This window comes from Hydractinia symbiolongicarpus, chromosome 10, assembly GCF_029227915.1.
Source record: "Hydractinia symbiolongicarpus strain clone_291-10 chromosome 10, HSymV2.1, whole genome shotgun sequence".
Classification (NCBI taxonomy): domain Eukaryota; kingdom Metazoa; phylum Cnidaria; class Hydrozoa; order Anthoathecata; family Hydractiniidae; genus Hydractinia; species Hydractinia symbiolongicarpus.
This window is the reverse complement of record NC_079884.1, coordinates 7,101,202-7,120,300: the sequence shown is the minus strand read 5'-3', so window position 1 is coordinate 7,120,300 and position 19,099 is coordinate 7,101,202. Positions and strand designations below refer to the sequence as shown.

At 36.6% G+C, this 19,099-nt stretch overlaps 1 protein-coding gene across 1 annotated transcript; it reads right to left on the bottom strand.

Moving 5' to 3' along the window:
- Positions 1–12,091: 12,091 nt before the first annotated feature.
- On the bottom strand, positions 12,092–14,993 carry LOC130612821 (uncharacterized). The gene is made up of 3 exons (XM_057434170.1): positions 14,831–14,993; positions 13,284–14,712; positions 12,092–13,205 (listed from the first exon to the last, which is right to left on the bottom strand). Exons 1-3 carry the CDS (start codon positions 14,991–14,993, stop codon positions 12,092–12,094), a joined length of 2,706 nt encoding a protein of 901 aa, XP_057290153.1.
- Positions 14,994–19,099: the final 4,106 nt, after the last annotated feature.

The window sequence follows — 19,099 nt, the reverse complement described above, 5'->3', positions numbered from 1 at the left end:
GGTTTTAACATCAGATTACTGAATTTAATCTTTAAGCAAAATAACTTTGCACAAACCAAGATTCACACAAAAAACAGGGGCAAAACAAAAGCAAAAGGACCACACGATATTTTTGATGTAAGGTATTCGTTTTTCTCTGTACCGTAAAATCGGTGTCTAAAATTTTTCGTGTCTAAATCTTAATTACATCCAGTGAAATTTATCTTGCCAGTGGGCCATGTGTTTTCCAAAGATGAACAATAATCAAATCAACAGGCCGTAGAGATGTATCTCCAGAAACCAGCTCACAATAATCAGATCTGTGTAATGCAGGTTATTCCAGCTAGAAGTTTCGTAGAAGTGAAATGCTAGAATTATATAGCTTTGAAAAAAATCGAGTTTACCCAGAGTTAAGCTAACTAGCTACAGCTACATTATGATTAGATCCCCCCCCAAAAAAACACAACAACAACAACAAACAAATAACACACACACACATAAACAGACACCATGACATGACAGCTAAAATGTAGCTATTATAGCTAAACATGAATTAAATGTCTTCTCTCTTTCTTAATATAGGTACACCACGTGCAATATTCTTTCTGTCATAGAATTTTATGTGAAACCCTGCTGGATACAAATTTATAAAGTGTAAGTGGGATGCTAAAACAAGGAAGAGAAGCCTTGTTAAGATGACTCAAAACTTTAATGTGAACTAGAAGATGTATGGTACCAAAAATTACACATGGAAAAATTTAGCTAGCTATAAAAAGCTATGGTAAGTTATTTATGATATAGCTATTTTTTGAACACATGTACACACGTGACGACAACCCCCACAAAGTTTAGTATTTTACAGAATTTATAAGTTAATTTAGTTCTAGTAAAGTTTAACCAGAGTAGAACAAATAATTTTATTATGCTAAGTTTCAATGAAGGTATTGTTTATTCCATTTTATACATTCTTGTTGATATCTGCAAATTTCTATTGTCAACAAGATACAAACTTTCAAGTCACCTGTTTCAATGAATTATTTGTTTTCAGTATTTCTGAGTCACTAGATTTTTTTTAAGGCTTCATTTGTTTAAGGTATCTATAACCTGTAATTCTTGTGAAGCAACCAATAGCAAATAAAATAAGAATATTTAACAATGACTAACCAACCAAATTTTATCTATCATGGATATGGCCTAATAAGGAGTTCAATTCTTCTTTATTACTTATAAGTTTCTCACATGGTTTTATTAATATTCCACAGTTATACAGGTATATCATTGGTTCAGTTGTTGTGAGAAATCCGTAAAATAAGTAGTTTATATGAGTAATTTTCAAAATAATTTTATTATTTAATCTGTTCAATTCATTTCTGTCACCACATTTAAAATGGAAGTAAGTAACGTACAGGAAACATGTTTAGCTGCTTCTGAAAATGTTGGTAAATCCAAATCTGAAGGTAAAATACTTGGTTTTTGTAATATTAATTTGAGTGTACACACATTTTTTTTATAAGAAACATACCCTTTTTGGGTTTAGCCTAGATATTTTTTTTAAAATTTAAAGGGTATTTTCTGAAATTTTAAAAATTAGGAAATATGAAAAAATCGAGTCATGGATCTATTTTTTTTAAGCCTTTGGCCACAACCATTGACCACCAACCCTTTTCAAAAAACAAGTTTATATATTACTTAACAGTAAAGACAAATAAATTAACCTAGTTTTAATAAAAAAATAAATTAAAAACAACTTGATTTTTTTAAATCTTATTATTATTTTAAATGAAATTGAAAAAGAGTCGGACCCCTGTTTTCTACCCTTAAATTGCTTTTCAGCAAGCTTCCTGTCAAATTATAAATTTACTTTTTGAAATCTTCAGTTTCACTGCAATGTCTTTTATGAAAATTGTGTATCTGTTGTTCCATAAGGGATGACTCACAAATCAAAAAAGTATGCAGATAGGAAAGGGTTAAATCCTTGACATTGATTTAGTATAATCTTATGCCATCCCCATGAAAAAAGTATTTTGAAATAATTTGTCTTTAAAGTGCTTTTTAGAAGTGTATGCTTGTAATTTTAGTAATTGGCAATACTAAAATATAACTTTTTTGATTTTGATCTTTCGAGCAGGGAGGATAGGGATTAGGATCTAAACCTTGAAGTGACGTTTAGCATACAGTCAAATCAGTATAAGACAGGCACTCTGAGAACTTAAAAAAGGGGTTGTATTAGGCAGTTATCTTATAAAACACCTTTGTTAGATGGGCTTTCCCCTTTTAGTCTTAACAATGCAATCTGAAATTTTACAAGGGTTTGCATACAGCAGCTGTGTCTCCAGTATCTTAATAATCTTCTGCTGATATTATGATTATTAAAAATAAGTCTAAACTTAGAAAGTAATGTTTTGAGGAAACAAGGCAAGGCTGTGATATTCAATTTATTCAAACTTAAAATGTAAATGGAAAGGCTTCACTACACTTTCGTTTTACTAAATAAAAGTGGGAGATGTTTGAAATTGTGAACCCCACATATTGTGACTGAGTGTTTATGTGTGTCTCCAGTGTCGAATATATCGTAATATCTATTTTTTGACTGATAATCTGATATTATGATGTGCAAACTTTAAAAATAATCTTTTGAGGAAACAAGGCCAAAGTCAAATAATTATTTGCAGAATTGACACCTTTGTTTAAAATATCAATAAAGTGGCTGATCATGTGGTAATATTATGATGATTCAAAAAAGATCAAACTTTGAGGAAACAAGGTCTAAGTCAAATAGTTATTTGCAGAATTGACACCTAAGTAGACAAAAATTATCTGCGAAAATACCAAAATTAAGTATGTCCTTTAATGTTAATACATTTAAGAATTATTCATCTGGCAACAATTTCTCTGACCAGGATTCGAACCTGGATTACCATTAAGGTGTCTTACCAACTAGACAATCAGAATGAAAATTGTGCCTTAAAGTTTGAGTTCAAAATAAAAATGTTTTGAAAAAATAACTTACTCTTACCTGAGAAACTTTTTGTAATTTAGCAAAACCTTTTCTAGGTAGACTATAAAAAATAATCAGTCACAAAAAAAAGTCTAGCCTAAACCTTCAAGTCACTAAAAGTTAACCAAATAGACTATTTTTTTCCTTTTTCATCGTTAATAATATAGACCACTTTATTTGTTTAAATAGAAGGTTGTTGGATTGCTTATTTATAACCATTTGTTTCAAACATAACCTCTTTTAGAAAAGAGCAATGGCACAAACGTTTCCAGATTTGAGAACTACTCGTAAAAAGGGTTCTTCCTTGTGCATGAGACTCCTTTTTGAATAAAACATTTTGAAAGTATTTCAATTTTTTTAGATCATTCAATCTTTCTTAAGCTTGGAGGTGTATCAACAGATTTTAAACGTCATTCTATTGGACTCTGATTTTAGTTCTGAATTGAGTGATTATGACGACCATAATTTAAATTAGATTCCAATCTTTTACAAAAAATGCAAGAGAAATTTTTTTAATAACAATAATAAAAATATGAGAAAATTTCAACTCAAATTAAAAGATGGAGAACTAGAGCGCTTTCACACTGGTATACCAAAACTTCAAGTTTGCATATAAAATCGTAAGACAAAAATAACTACATGGCGGGAACTGGTGCCACAAGAACATGCTGAAAAAATATTAGAAAAATTACATCAAATAAAAATTGACACAGAAAGAATGACATGCCATCCAAATTCAATCAATAAATTAACTAAAATTCAATGATACATACTATTTCCGTGGAATAAATGAACTAGCAAGAGTTTTTCTAAAGAACTGCCTTACATGTAAAGTATCTAATTCATTACCACAAACAGAGCTGCCACCACCAATCCCAATTCGTACCTTTTGGCCCCACCAACGTTTACAATTTTATTTAATTCTACTTGCAGTAAATAAACGCATATATTTAAGCAATAATATATGGGGTTTCAAACACATCCTAACAGTAAAATGCACCTTTTCCAAGTATATATGGTTATTCCCAATAATATCAAAGGAAGCTGAAAATATATATACATCATTACGATTTTTATGTGAGAAAGAAGGTTTTCCTGAAATCTTTCAAAGTGACAATGGAAAGGAATTTGTAGCTAAGATAATTACTGATTTTTTTGAAAACTCATGATGTACAAAAGATGAAAGTGCTAGGACTTGGCCTTTGCTTCTCCCAGGTATCAGTAGCATCATGAACAACACATGGCATTAAACCATCGATGACATTCCTTTCCGTAAATATCACAACAGAGATCCTATTGCAATGCGACACCACATTATTCTAGATGATCTAATGTGTCTGAAAAAAACACACAGAAAATGTTAAAGAAAATGATGGTAATTCCAGTACAGATGAAAGTGATGAAGAATGGCTTGAAGAAGGAGAAATATCAAGCAAGTCAAATGTTGGTATTACAGCAAATGAAATATACCAATCTTGTAGCTCTGCATCACTGTCATCAAGATTCTTTATTGACAAGCAGAAAAAGTCTCAGAAGAATAATATAGAAGCAGTCGCAGCCCCAATACAAAGCAGTGGAAGTGATGAGTGTCAAGAAAATGAATTTGATAAACTTAAATTCAACACTGCTTTGTTCACATTGGCAAAAGAAAAGGAATATTATAACCTACAAGCTTTGGAAGCAACAGAGTATGGTATTCATCGCAACATCCAAAGGCGAAAACCAAAAAATGAAGAAAGGAAATTTTCACTTGGAGACAAAGTTTTAATAAAAAATCCTTTCTTTGAAGCACGGAAGCAAATGAAAGATATCACACAGGCAAGGAATGTAGTTGGAACAGTGTCAGGTGAAAGTTCTGGAGGTATCTACAAAGTGCAACTCCCAAATGGCAAAGAAACATATGAAAAATCTGTCTTTCAAGGGCAAATGGTACAATATATGGAGAGAGATGATGAATGTAGTTATGATGCAAATGAAACACCTAAGAAAATCACATACAACACAATTATGGAGGCCATATCTACTTTTGGGTAATGCACAAGAGAGAACATATACCAGGATCAAAAACGGTATAGACGGTGAGATAGGACAGATATTTATTTTTTAATGATGAAGTATTACGAAGTGTTGGATTATGGAGTTCTGATGGATATGAAGGAGGAATCAGAAATATCCTGTACCTACAAAGAAAGGTTTCAAGAAGGCATGGCTTTTTTAGAGAACCAAAAATTTCCTTATTTTTCATATGGAACAGTAGCTTGGGAAAGGGACTGCAAATGTAAACTTCCTGACATATATCTATCATTTTTAAAAAACAAAAGTTCTGAACATGACTGCTGCACATGTTTTAATGATAGTGTTAGCTGTTTTCATGAATGCTGTATAGTCAAATTGAAATTGTTCGCAGCAGCATTAAAAATGAAAGTTAAGTCTTCCACTCATGTACCTATTTCACACCATGAAAAAGTTGCACCACATAACAAAGCAAAACCGACTCAATCATCTACACCAGGAAATACCAAGAACATAGATAAAAAATTATCACAAACTACGTCATTCAAAACAGCAAAATTATCTACATTACCAACTCATTTAGAACATCATAAGATTGATTTATTACAAAAATACAATACCAATGTTAACTGTAAAATAGCAATAAATCAGATATTTCAGATTGTTGAGAATCAAATGAAAGTAAAACCACCATACACCAATCCATTTATCAGTAATATGAACTACTTAACTTCAGTAATTGGTAAAAACAGTAAATGTAGTACCACAATGTTGAGAGCATCTATTAATGGAGAAAATATCAACATACACTGCAAAGAGGGGGAAAGTTTCAATGCCTTATGTGCCCTTAACAATGTTGTATCAGATCTATAAGGTATTGAAGAATTACCATTTTCCTCTGACAATTTTTATCATGTTGTCGACGAACTTTGGCTTTTAAAAGCAGGAGCGTTAGAAACTGATTTTGTAAATGAAATAGTTCCAGGCAACAGGTCTCCATCAGGTGGTTACAATCATCAGTTAGTCAAAAAGGTAGCAGAGTCTAAAGCATATGAATGGCATGACTTTGATTTAAGTAACTGGTTCAAAAACAACAACAACGAAAAGTGGATTTGTACGTGGACATCCCGAACCTTAGTCAAAACGACATAATTTTTACCAGGCTCTCTTAAACTCCTCTTTGACCTCAAGCTGTCTAGTATAAACACCAAGCGTACCATCGTATCAAATATCGGCAAAGCATTGGTACAGAACCTTCGTATAACACACAACGGGAATGAAATTTAGAATATCGCTGACTACAACGTGCTCGCAGTGTACCATGATCTCTGGATTTCAAAATTTAATAGGAACAATAACATGATCCTTCAGGGTATCAATCCGAACGATGCGACGACTCGGAGCCTCCAAGTCAAAGCCAGCGACCATGTTGGGAACAACGAAGAGAAGGCGATTGTAGCAGCTTACGGCAACACACTTTGCATACCTCTTGGCTCCATGTTCGAGCTCACGAGAGATCTCCCGTTTTATCATTCTGGAATCCATGATCGGCTCCAGTTCATCCTGCATTTTACTCCGTACGGTGATGTAATAAAGGACTACGGGACCCCAGCCGTTGGAAGCATACCGGCCAAAGCAGCCGATGCTAGTTATAAAATTACCAATATTACGCTCGAGTTTGATAAAGTGACAAACGAGGAGCTAGCAAGTGCTACAGCCGTTTAACCCTACCTTACGAGCGTGTACTCCGCAGCAAAGTTGTCACCATTAAAAAAGCTGACACATCCTATAATCTCCAGCTCGATACCCCTGCCAAGAGCTTAAAGGGTGTCCTCCTATTATTTCAGGATCTTACCGTGGTCAAAGCATACGCTGGTAATGACGAAAAATATTATAACCCGAAGATCGAGAAAATCTCGATCACTATCGAGGGTGAACCTAATCAATTGTATAGCTCAACCATGTTACCGAAAGATCACATGGAACAAGTAGCGGGGCTCTTCGTATCCCATGATTCCATAGTGACCATTGGCCTATATCTAACGGAACGATATGCTTTGTTTCTGGATTTCCGGACTACTCCGGATGAAACACTCCACGGAAGTGGAAGACCGCTTCAGAGGCTTAGCGACGGGATCACGCTTCACATCACCAAGAAGGCTGACAGCACGGGGGATATACGTTGCTACGTTTACTTGTTGATGGATGCTCAATTAAACATCCTGGATGGTAGGTTTCAGTCTGTTGAGTAAATATTCACCAAATATTCAGTATCATAACGTTATTCTATGACTCATAAACTATAGAATAAAGATGGCAAGTCTCGCGATTATGGCTTATCAATGCTCTCGCGTTCAGCGGTAGTAACTATCTCTTCTCCAAAATCTCAGGTCATGGGGAACAGGAAAGGAAGCGTCATGACCAGGCTCTTGAGAAATTACAAGCAGCATAAGCTCAATGGGTACGTGATAGACAGGCAAAGATCGATTGGTACAATATGAGACGAGAAGAACAGCGTGCGGCAGGGCAATCTCTTAAAGAGCTTGATGAGGGCATAAGGAAGAATTTCATTAGCACGATTGAAAAAGCTCCGAAACTCTCCGACTACTATATACCTAGCAAACAACAAGCCGATGGTGAGCTTGTTTTCGTCGTGGGATCGTTGGCCCTTTTGGGGTTCGTAGCGTACAAATACATGTAATCGTTTTTTGATACGTATAATAAATGTCAAAAGCAAAGCATATTGTTACAACTGAAGAAGCAAAAAAATTAAGCAACATCTATTACCAACCAGAACATCTATGGATTGGACGAAAAGCCATTAAAATTCTCTCCGAGCAGAGTGGTTTCTCCAAAAAGAAAGTTGTACATTGGTTATCTCGTCAGTTGCTCTGGCTCAGACATATCAAGGGTTCGAAAAAGATCAATTACCCACATTTCACCATCACGAAACCGAACGAAATGCATCAATTCGACTTGCTCTATATGCCACATGATACAGTGTATGGCAACACCTATAAATACATTTTGACGGGCATTGACGCAGCCTCAAGGTATAAGGTGGCTCGGCCATTATGTACCAAGAAAGCCAGCGAGGTTGCGGAGATGTTCAAGGACATTTATAAAGCAGGACCTCTCAAATATCCGAAGACCATTCAGTGTGATAACGGCAGTGAGTTCAAGTTGGACGTGACAAAGCTGCTTGAAAGCAAAGGTGTTGAGATTAAACGGGCTACTACCCGATACCATCCCACATTCACAGCTTTTGTCGAAAGGTACAACAAGGTACTCGCAGGAGCTTGCATCTGATGAAACAAGTACCATGAAACACCTATATAATATTGTAAAAATTATGAATAATACCAAGACTACCATGATCGATATGAAGCCAAGCAAGGCCATTAAACTAGATGAAGTCTCTCTCGCGAAAGGTGAGCAGTATCCAGAAGAAAAGCCTCTACCCGACGATGGCTTATACTTGTATCTACTTCAGCTGGGGGAAGAGCATGGGATGCTCAAAGACGTACTACGGATGCGTGGTGGAGCAAAAAGACGTACAGGCTGTACCGTAGAGTGACTGGTACACGTCTTCTATACTACTTGGCAGATGGGCCTGATCGAAGTTTCGTGGCGAAAGAGCTCATGCTAGTACCCGAGGGTGTTGAAGTACCTCCGGAGCATGTGAAAGAATGGTAATATTTCTCGATTTTTTTTGTGTGTAATGAACACACAAAACATATACACATTATGCCATATCGATACCGTACAACCCTTCGAAAAACTCGCGCGTGGCGTCATCGGGTAAGTTGAAATGATTACGCCATGAATTCTCTATCCCGGGATTATCATCTCTGAACCTGTTCCATGTATGCACGGCGTTTGGATCATCACATCTTGGATGTCTCTCGATCATATCTAGATACATATGCCGTAGGGTACGGAGTTGATCATTTAGAGATCTGCGCTGACAACGAATAATGTAATGAGGATGTTGCCCCCTTTTCCCACATTCATTAGGATCATTTTTATCAATAACACAGAGTACATTATCATAGGGATAACCATTAGGAACATACCGATCACGAAGCTCCTTAAATGTCAATGTCCGGAGATCTAGCTGTTTCTCTCGCTCTTAAAGGTCATCGTTAAGCATCGCCAGATCTTGACGATATTCTTCTATTTCATTTTGTAATTTTTTGATACCATTCATCGCAAGCCATTTCATAATCTTAACAGCCCTTGGTTTTCTAGATCTATGTACAGTCTCTAATGCAGCATCCAAGGTCACGAAAGCATCGTCTCCGCTTACTTCCTTGGACCATGCGTTAGACGCATGGTTTGTGATATCATGACGAGGCTTGGTTTTTACATCTCTGTAAGTTGCTCTTATATCAGCAATTCCCAAGAACCTTCCCAGATCAGCACGCTTGAACATGGGTTGACCTTTTTATTATTTACATTAGCTTAACCAGGGTCCATATCATTAGGACAGATATGAAAAAAATACTTATTATTCTTTTCCCTTTCTAATGCATCCCTGAGCTCTTCTTCCAGAGCTTCCAGACTCCGCTCCAGATATGGTATTCTTTTCATTTCTTCATGGCAAGTAGCCAACTGATTTTCCAATGTTCTGATATATGACATATTTATTCTAGAACAGTCCAAGCCCTGGGATGCTCAAGCCTGATCCAGAGACATGCGTGCTCGGACTTTTTCAAGTTGATCTTGATCGATTCCCAGTCATCTATCAAGTTACTCTCTTCGTCTATCAGCTTCATATCACTGCGTTCGTGCGGGTACCACATAAACAGCTGCTTTTTTGCGGGCGAAGGATCTTAAGTGGTATAGCTTTGAGTTAAGAGCCAGAGACTGTGCTTTCTGTGTCTACCGCTGATAGCTAACTCAAGCAGGGGTTGCCGCTTCTTATCCATACTTTCGTCGGCTATCATATCATCTATAATGAATAGGCTTTCTTCACCTGCTAAAAGCCTCGATAGTTGCTCAATCCAATAGAAGAGTTGATCTCCTGGTTCTATAAGGAACACATATGAATCTCTCCAAAGTGAAGATCTTTCCAAGTAAGTCTTTTTCCAGCGGATCGTGGGGCAGAGTATTTACTATATTATGAAAATGACCCCTGTACTCATTCTCTAGGAGATCCAGTACTCTTTGAGTTTTACCGCACGAGGTAGGCCCACTGAAGATCGCTGTGTGCGGCTGTAGTATAATATCCAAGGTCATTTATTCTTCATGTATACCCGTGGGTATACATGAAGCTTGTAAGTGCTTACTTAGGTGGCATCATGGAACGCTTATACCAGCCTTGTTTAATGGCATAATCATCAAATAAGATAGCCCCCGTCATATATCCAGCGAGCTTTAATCCATCCTCCATGTCCATTTTTGCACCTGGTCTAGAAACGCCTAGCGCCTTTTTGGCACCTAATGCTATTACGATGGTATATGATACTAGCCTTACACTCTCCCATAGACTATCAACAACCTCTTTCTGATATTCCTTGCTGCTCATGTTTATTATAGGCTCATCGCATCTGAAAAATGTCAATCTCGGGCTTTGAAGGTTTTTGCTGAGCCACTGCAGCAGGCTGCTGAGTACCCGCGGGTCTCTTACGGAGAAAATATAGGACATTTTCAATACATGCGATCGCGAGTAGGCTTCCACCAATATATATTCCACTGCTTGACTGTACAGAACTCACTCCAGAAGAGGTTTTGACTGGAGCTTGTACAGCAACCTCTTGTTGTTTCAGATCTTCTTCCCTTTTCTTCATTAGTGCGGCCAGCTTGTGACCCTGTGCGACACGACCTGGGTGCTTCACTGGTTTATTAATGACCCTCTCTTCTTGCGATTGTTCAGTGATCATTTCTTATAAGCCACAGGGCTTATAAAATTACTTCCCTTTTACAGAAAGATGGAGGGATAGACCCCGTTCCTCAAGGCTCTCCATAGTCTCTTTTATTCCCGTGAGTATGGACTCGGGAGTATTTAAATCTCTCTCAAAGTATCTCAGGAACTCCCTAAATGTTATGGGTTCTTTCTTTGGTGGAGCTATTCCGAGCTTCCTCTGTTGGCGGTTCCATTCGGCTAGTCTCTTACCTGCCGCAACCCTTCCTGGGTGTTTTTTGTTTACTTCAACATGTTTTTCAATTGTCTCGGTTTGTTGTTGATTGATAATAATACTACACGCGTTACTTATCTTTTTCTTTCTCTTCATCAACCTTTTCAGATACCTTGGACAGCTTAGTATGATTAATTGTATGAGCCGCAACGAGCAAGGGCGTGACGAATCGACCAAAGGCTGTGTAAACGAGTATTCCAAGATCGGTCATACTTTCGCGGATGATCAAATCATTTTCCAGATCATTACGGAGAGCCTCTACATCATCGATTGATACAAAATTGCTTATGGTTTTACTATATAACCCAATCGCGTGAGTTGACGATGCCTTTGCAGTTTTTTCTCCTTTCTCATGGAGTTTCTTTTCGACTACCTGGACGTATATTTTTTCCATAACCTCAGGTGATACGTTGTCCAGGAATGCCTCAGTACACGTTTTCAGTAAAAGATGTGGCTTCGATTTACGAGCACCTTTGAGAATCTGGCGCTTATCTATGGGTTGCTCATGCGCTTCTAGAGTATTGACAACATCGTCGAAAATTTCTGCTCATGAAGACATTCTGTTTATTATATGGCGGTACCTATATAGGAAGGCAATTATCAATATGTATGGAAGAATTATAGCAATCAATAGCAATACCTCCATTGTTTTATTTCTCCTTCAGCCGGTAATGTCCTCTAGTCAGTGTGCTGATCTGATCCGCCTGAACGATCCTTTTGTCATCAGCTCTATTAAGTGCTATTTTTGTGACTTCTTGTGTGTATATATCGTGACCATTGTTCTGAATACACCTCCATGTTTTGTTAACATCGATACCTTCCTTTAGAGATTGCTCATAGTCCTCGAATGTGATACACTTTTTAGTCACGGCCCTCTTAACACCCTTGGCCTTTCTATCGCCGCCGTCTTGCGTTAATGCTTCATAGGCGTAGGCCTTTGGTCTCAAGGTGATAAAATTTGTCATGATCTTACCCCTAAGCTTATCCTTGATAATCCCACGATCTTCTTGTTCTTCCCAATTGGGAGAGGTCTGTTGTCATCTTTGCTATAGGCACTCGTATCGAAGCGTGATTCAACATCATCGGAAATATCCCGATAGAAATCCTCTGTTTGTATGTGGTATACGAACGAATCCGTATTCATGTAACACAGCTGTATTTTACTACCATACTTTGGCTGCATGTATTCATAGTGGAACTCATACATTATGGTCTTTGAAAGATCTAGAATAGCCTGATCTATATACACAGGTTTGTTCATTTTAATTCCCATTCTACCGATTTCAACACCCATGAGGTTTTCACTAAAACTTATACCGCTTTTAAAGTTTGGTTGCATAGTGAGTTTTGTATAGGCTGCTTCATTTGTCACCAGCTTGATATTCCTATGATTCCGGATGTTTTCCATCGTTTTTCCAAACACGCTCAAATTCATTAATTTGTAAAAATCTTTCTCGAACTCGTTCTTGGCAGCAGTTCTAAGCCTCGTGTTGTGATCGATGTAGTCCCGGAGCCAGGCACTATGTTGACACTGAATAGCGCGGTGCACCTTTTTAAGCTCGAGCCCGTGTTTCAAGGCTTGGTGTAGAGCTCCGATGTGTAATACGTATTTTCGCTTATTTTCTAAATTTGGTATGAGCTTCTCTACTCTATGTACAAAATTGCGCTCTGGCAGGAAGGGTAGCTCGTTGTGTTTGTTGTGTAAATCCTTCGGATAATCAACGTCAACATCCAACAAGTAACCATATTTATTATCAGATACCAATTTCTCGATCTTCTTTTCATCTATTACTTCTACTTTTGATATCCAATTGAAGCCATGAGTAGGCAAAAGCTGTTGCATTGCCCACCCATACAGGTTGTTGGCGTCTAGGTATTGGAGGTATGACGACTCAACCTCCGGGTCGTATTGATCACCCATATATTTGTTGTTGACCCTCGCGTACCTATGAACACTCTGCGTGATACCACCTCGAATACCTTTTTCAAACATCAGGAGCATGTCAGGATCTGTTAGCAGCTCCAGTTTGATTTCTGTGTAATTCAACGCCGCCTTCCACGCCAAACCTGGTGCGCTGTAAAAATGAGCAGGGTCGAGTTTGTATTGATTCTAGCAGGCTCCTCGAAAATTCTGAAAGATATCGGCAAGAAACAGGACGTCTGTGGCGAGATATATATCATGATAGTCACCCATGGTAGTCTCTGGGTCCTCTGGAGTAATAGCATTCCAGACGTTTTGAGCGTGCTCATAGTCATAATCACTAATACCATTCATGTTCAACTTGCTATAGAAAGCCTCCTTTGTAGGTAGCTCAGTCTCTTTAAATCGTTGCCAGCTATTCATATATTCATAGGCATAAAATCCTTTTCTACGCATTAGTTTAAAGATGTCATCCTCATTGAAATACCAACGGAGATTTTTGCACTGTTCATCATCGAGATTATTAGCTAATTTTTCCAAGCTTGATGCCATAAAGCGACAGCTGTCGATAAATCTGATTTCTATCTTCTTGTACGTTTCGCCGTCACCAATACCTGCAATGGGTACCTTGATTTTTACATTGAAGGAGATATACTTTTCGGTATTCTCTGCGATACAACCTATGTCCTGAGTATCAAATTTTTCGCCCAATTCTCGAATGAATAATTGAGCGTCGTACCCTGATAGATTGTGGAATATTACGGGTACGTGGCTTGGTATCTTGTATCTAAGGTTGCAGATCGCATGCGCAGAGCCTCTGTATAAGCCGGTGTAGTGACAATGGTCTCGAACTTTTTGGCTATATTCATCATTGCCAAAAGGTTTCATGCAGATGTGACAGGCACCCGCAGCATCATAATCATTCCTTTGCTCCTCCGTTAATGGTAGCATAGGCTTCTGTGGAAAGGTAGCGTAGAGCCGCTTTACCTCATCCTCCAAGTGGTTGACAGAGCGGGTTACGCACCCTTCGTCCCTGTATACTTTTAGAGGATTTGGCACTTCTCCATATGCGAATGTTGCATATGTAGCCCATCCGCACGGTACATGCTTATTCAGCGTCTTAGTTTTGATATCGCGAGCATTCTCTTTCATCGGAATAAGTAGGGATTCGAAATCTGCGTATATCACAAACGGAACCATGAACTGGCATTGGCCATCTTGATAGTAAAGCCACTTTTCCTTCTCGCTGGGCATCGTGATCTTTACAGCTTCATTATCTTTGCAATATGCATAGCGTTTATCGCGTGATTCTATCGTTTGAAATCCCTTAAGGCAATTCAGACAAAGACTCATTTTTCCGTGGTTCGTCGATATCTCGCTTCCTAGTAGTCTGGATAGATTTTTGATGGCTACGTTGTGGCTCTTCTTATCATCCGTGAGGAGTAGCAGATCAACCTGTTTCTCTCTTTCATTAAATGTTGATCGACGGAGGATATTAAAAGTCTTACCTCTTGCATACAGGACATTCACCGCGATCTCTGGGTTATTCTTCTCGAATTTATTGATGTCCTTGATGGATGTTGGAAATTCAATGCCTTGCCAGTTATACCGCTCCGTATATGGCCGTAGGTTGCTAATCCTTTGATGGTTTGTACAAATCTCTTCATGATGTATGGCGGCGATAATCGCATATTTGAAACACTCCTCGTCATTATTTATAGGATTTATTCATAGCTTTTTTCATCGAGATCCATATTGGTGTTTCGATATGTGATGAACCTCTCGTTAACTTCAATTTATGAAAATCTATATCCATATTATTAATTCTACCGATGCTAAAGCCACTCTTGGGTAATGTAGGATTCTCCACATGCGTTTTAATTTGAGCAAACATCGTATCCATCACTTCATCCACGTTTGTTCCCTGGAATATAGATGCCATGTTGCTGTGAGAGACCTTGTCTACTTCGATGAACTCGTTAGTACCATCGATTTGTTTTTTTCATAGTATCCATCTGTATCTTTGCAGACCCCATTTCCTCTACCTGGTTCTCTATCAATTTTTTTACATGTGATTGTATCATACCAAGATATTCATTAATATCTGTTCCATCTATGCCAGCTATGCGGAAACTCTTAAATGTTTTATGTAATACATGCTTATGATCCCGAGGCGAAAAATCTTGATTAGGTTGCTCTGAAGCATGATCTTCCCTTGCTTCTTCCTTGACCTCGCCAACCAGTGTCTTTTTAGCACCATCATATAGTAAGAGGATACGATTTTTAACTGATGTATATATACCTTGCACTGGTTTCTTGATACTCTCCGGTACATGTGATAATAGCCACTCTGACCACTCTCGCAGCTCATTATTGACTACTGGATGAGTTATTTTCAGTTCTTTGCGTTCAAAGTTCTTCATTTCCTCTAACGTGGGTACATGCGGCTCGATGTTCCTCTTAATAGGTCGGTATCTAGCCATCTCTTGTTTTTCAAAAATTTCCATGGCTTGTGGTGAGAATGAATAAGATCTGCTTTGCGTAATTTTGAATAACCCGTAAGCCCACGTGTTTTTGCAATTATATGTAATTGTTTTACAGTATTTGAATTTAAATCCATCTCCTTTATTATATATAATTTTTTCAATCAGCAATTTTTCTGGCACGGTCATGATAATTTTTACTCATATTCTGTATAATAGCATATATGCTATTGCGCATGACGTTATTTATATTATTTAATATGATTATGTGTTAGTATTTAATGATATATACATTAACCCTATTCGGTCATTTTCGTAATTTTGACCATCTTTCTTTTCCCACATCTTTTATTTAATGAATAGATATGTTTTTGTAATCTTATTCTTGGAGGATTTTCTTTCCTCTAAAACTTACTTCGAATCCCGTATAGCTTTTTTGCAGGATTTATATATTTTTTAATCACACTCCTTTGTAGAGGCCAAGTATTTTGATTAAAATCACAAGCAATTAAAAAAAATAGACGGAAAAATATCACATGTCATTCATTTGTCATTTAAGACCGATAAAAAATTTGGCCGGATGAATAATGTGGGTTTCTTTTGAATTTCTCTTATTAATTTGGAGAATGCAGAATAACTAAAGTAGCTAATTGCAACAAAAGTGGAAGTTAGCGTAACATTTCATTCATGATTTGATACCTTTAACAAAACTGATTTTATTTTTACGCGCGAATATGAATGCACCAAGTGGTTTAGAAACTAAGTTTCGCAAAACAGAAATTCTGGGCAACTGTTTCAGCTAGCTGAACTGGCGCTGTGGAATGTTCTATTTGAAAAGAAAAATTAAAAACACACATATATACAGGGTATAAGCCGATTTTAGTTTTCCGGAAATTACCTTGTCCAAAAATTTATTTCCTTGCGTTAGGTAAAGGGTTGAATTTTTTTGTGGTGTTTTTTTAAACTATTTTAATTTGATAAAAAAACTAACTTACTGTTAACTAACTGTTAGTCCTGGTGAGAGTCGACCGCGACAACGAATTGGTCAATTTTAAATCAGTACGCTAAGTTGCTATACATGTTACCATTTTAAAAGTTTAATTAAGCAACATCATGTACTTCTCTCATACAAGTAATTTTTTAAAAAGTCACTTTAACAAAAAACTAAATACTGTAACTTGAATTCCAGGTTTTTTGTCTCGCTTATTTCTAGGTCTGACGGGAATGGCCATGGAAGAGGCTAGTTGTATTCCGAGTCGTGATTGGTCAAGACTTTTCACCTAATTATGCGATATTGGAAAAAGAAAAAACATTGGGAATAAAATTAGCCGAACGTGGGTTAAAAACAACAGTATCACATTTGTCGATAGAATGTTAGTTTCGGAAAAACATTTAACAGAATCAAATTTGCTTTTATATACTGTCTCCACATATCGAGAAAAACCAAAATATTAAGAGTGAGAAAAAGAAAAATCTAGAAACCAATTATTATCATTATTGAAAAATCTAAGGATTACTGTATACAATTCAGTTATTTTACAAAAATTACTGCTATCAATGTGTCATCTGTAAATGTATATGCGTGCGTGAAAAGAAAAATGAGGGACAAAGACAAAAATTGAAATAGTTGTAAAAAACTGAAAAGAACTACATGAACAGCACAGAAAATTGAAACTAAAAACTGAAAACTGAAAGTTCAAACAATATTCTTTTCATTTTCGGATTAGGAAGTAAATGAAAAGTAATTGATTTTTTAAATCCATAGGCGAAACTGCCATCACATCATTAGCCCTTTAGAAAGCCTCGAAGTATATGCTTTGCTTCGGTTTTAGGCAAAAACCTATACTCGCTTTAAGACATCAATATATACTTTAGAACCACCACAACTAAGTCTTTACGATCGATCACCATAAAGTCGAGACCCTGATAATTAAATTAAATCTTTAAATTGAATTAAATCAAATCCTGGGTAAACGAGACACATTAATTAACAAACTGCGAAAATCAAAGTTTTTTGATTTTTGAAAGATGTTTGTCTCGCTTTCCGATAAGTAAAAAGAGGCAACAGGTCTGGCGATAGAGGTGGACGAAAGTCTCTTTGGTTTGGTCCCTAGTTTTAATTAGCTTAAAACCACAAAATAAATATATTAAGATTTTTTTATAGCCACAAGGTGAGCATAAAAGATCGTAGGTAATCGGGTAGCTAGCTAATTTCTAATCACAATATAGGTTGATAAACTGGATTTTTTTAGTATATGTGAAAATAAAAGTCATTCCATGTTTGCTTTCGATCAGATCAACATTGTTTCGCATAAATGATAGTAATACGGTGTTCTTGGCAGTTCGCATGCAATTCTTAACAAATCGATCAAAATTGGAATTAATTAAAATCAGTATAAATCGTGCTGATTTTAAACCGGTCTGGTACAGGGTCATCTCTTCGCGTCGTCTCGGATATCAAAGAAGCGAAAAAATTTCCTGGGAACGAGGGTGGACATTAGTAGTAAAATGCAGACTGGTAATGTAAAACTCAAGGAGTGACACGTGAATAAAGATTGTTTGGTGCTTACATCAATATTATTAAAATTACTAAAATCTCTGTTACATCATGGTTACATCTAAAACCAGTTTTAATTTTAAACAGCTTAGCAGGAAAATTAATAACGATTGAAAAAAGCCTCATTTTCTAAAAGATAATAAATTTCTCTATGTAAGCAGGAAATAGGTTATCAAAACTTATTTTGCTACTAAACAATAGTGTATGTTTTAAGTTCATATATAGTAGTCATGTGAAATGGACAACAATTTGCCATCAACAGATTAGAATAACTGCATGCAAGTCGAACCCGTATTATCTCCAACATGCTTTCTCTGTTTTCCGCCATTTCTATTTTGACCAATGTGAAGTAAAACTTGACGTCACTTAGCTATATCATCCAAGCTTCTGAGCTTATGAAATAGTCTTTCGCACATGCTGTTATATCTTAGCTAACTGGATTTTAACTGTGGCTTTGTTTCACATGGTATTTCTTTAAACAGCATGGTAAGTGTAAAAATGGTAGACGATAAATTAAAAAATATATAGTAGTCTGAAGATGTTTGTCAAATATTCTCTCTTGTCCACATTGCTCAAATGTTAAAGAGAAAATTTTGAGCATGTGAATCAAAATTGTATTCGATTCAGGCACCTCTTTACAGTTTAAGTTGTTCACTCATTTCCTGTATTAGAAAAGGAAGTAAACAGAGTGAATTTAAAAAGGTTTTGACCGTAAGCATTATGGATATTTTTCATATTCTGAACAAATCATTAGTTTCACGGCATGAAAATTTAATATGCTGTCGGCAGTAAACCAACGTAAAACACATGCGAAGCAATTGTAACTTTTCTTTTCAAAATTTTTTTTTTCACGGTCAGAGCATTTTTAATTTTTAATAGTTTACTTTCTTTTTCTATTCTCAATGAGAGCATCGTAACAAAAGAAAGATTTAAGCTAAGAACTTTTTTTACAAGCAAATAATTGCGATTTATATTTAATTTAATTTTTACAAGACAGAAATTAAGCGA

What these genes read in the sequence shown, in the direction of transcription:
- LOC130612821 (XM_057434170.1), bottom strand. Translation starts at nt 14,993, where the DNA reads ATGGCATCTATATTCCAGGGAACAAACGTGGATGAAGTGATGGATACG. An exon ending in TAAATTGAAGTTAACGAGAG is followed by an intron (nt 14,713 to 14,830) that starts GTTCATCACATA and finishes TACATCATGAAG; the next exon opens with AGATTTGTACAAACCATCAA. An exon ending in TATCTCGCCACAGACGTCCT is followed by an intron (nt 13,206 to 13,283) that starts GTTTCTTGCCGA and finishes TCATTTTTACAG; the next exon opens with CGCACCAGGTTTGGCGTGGA.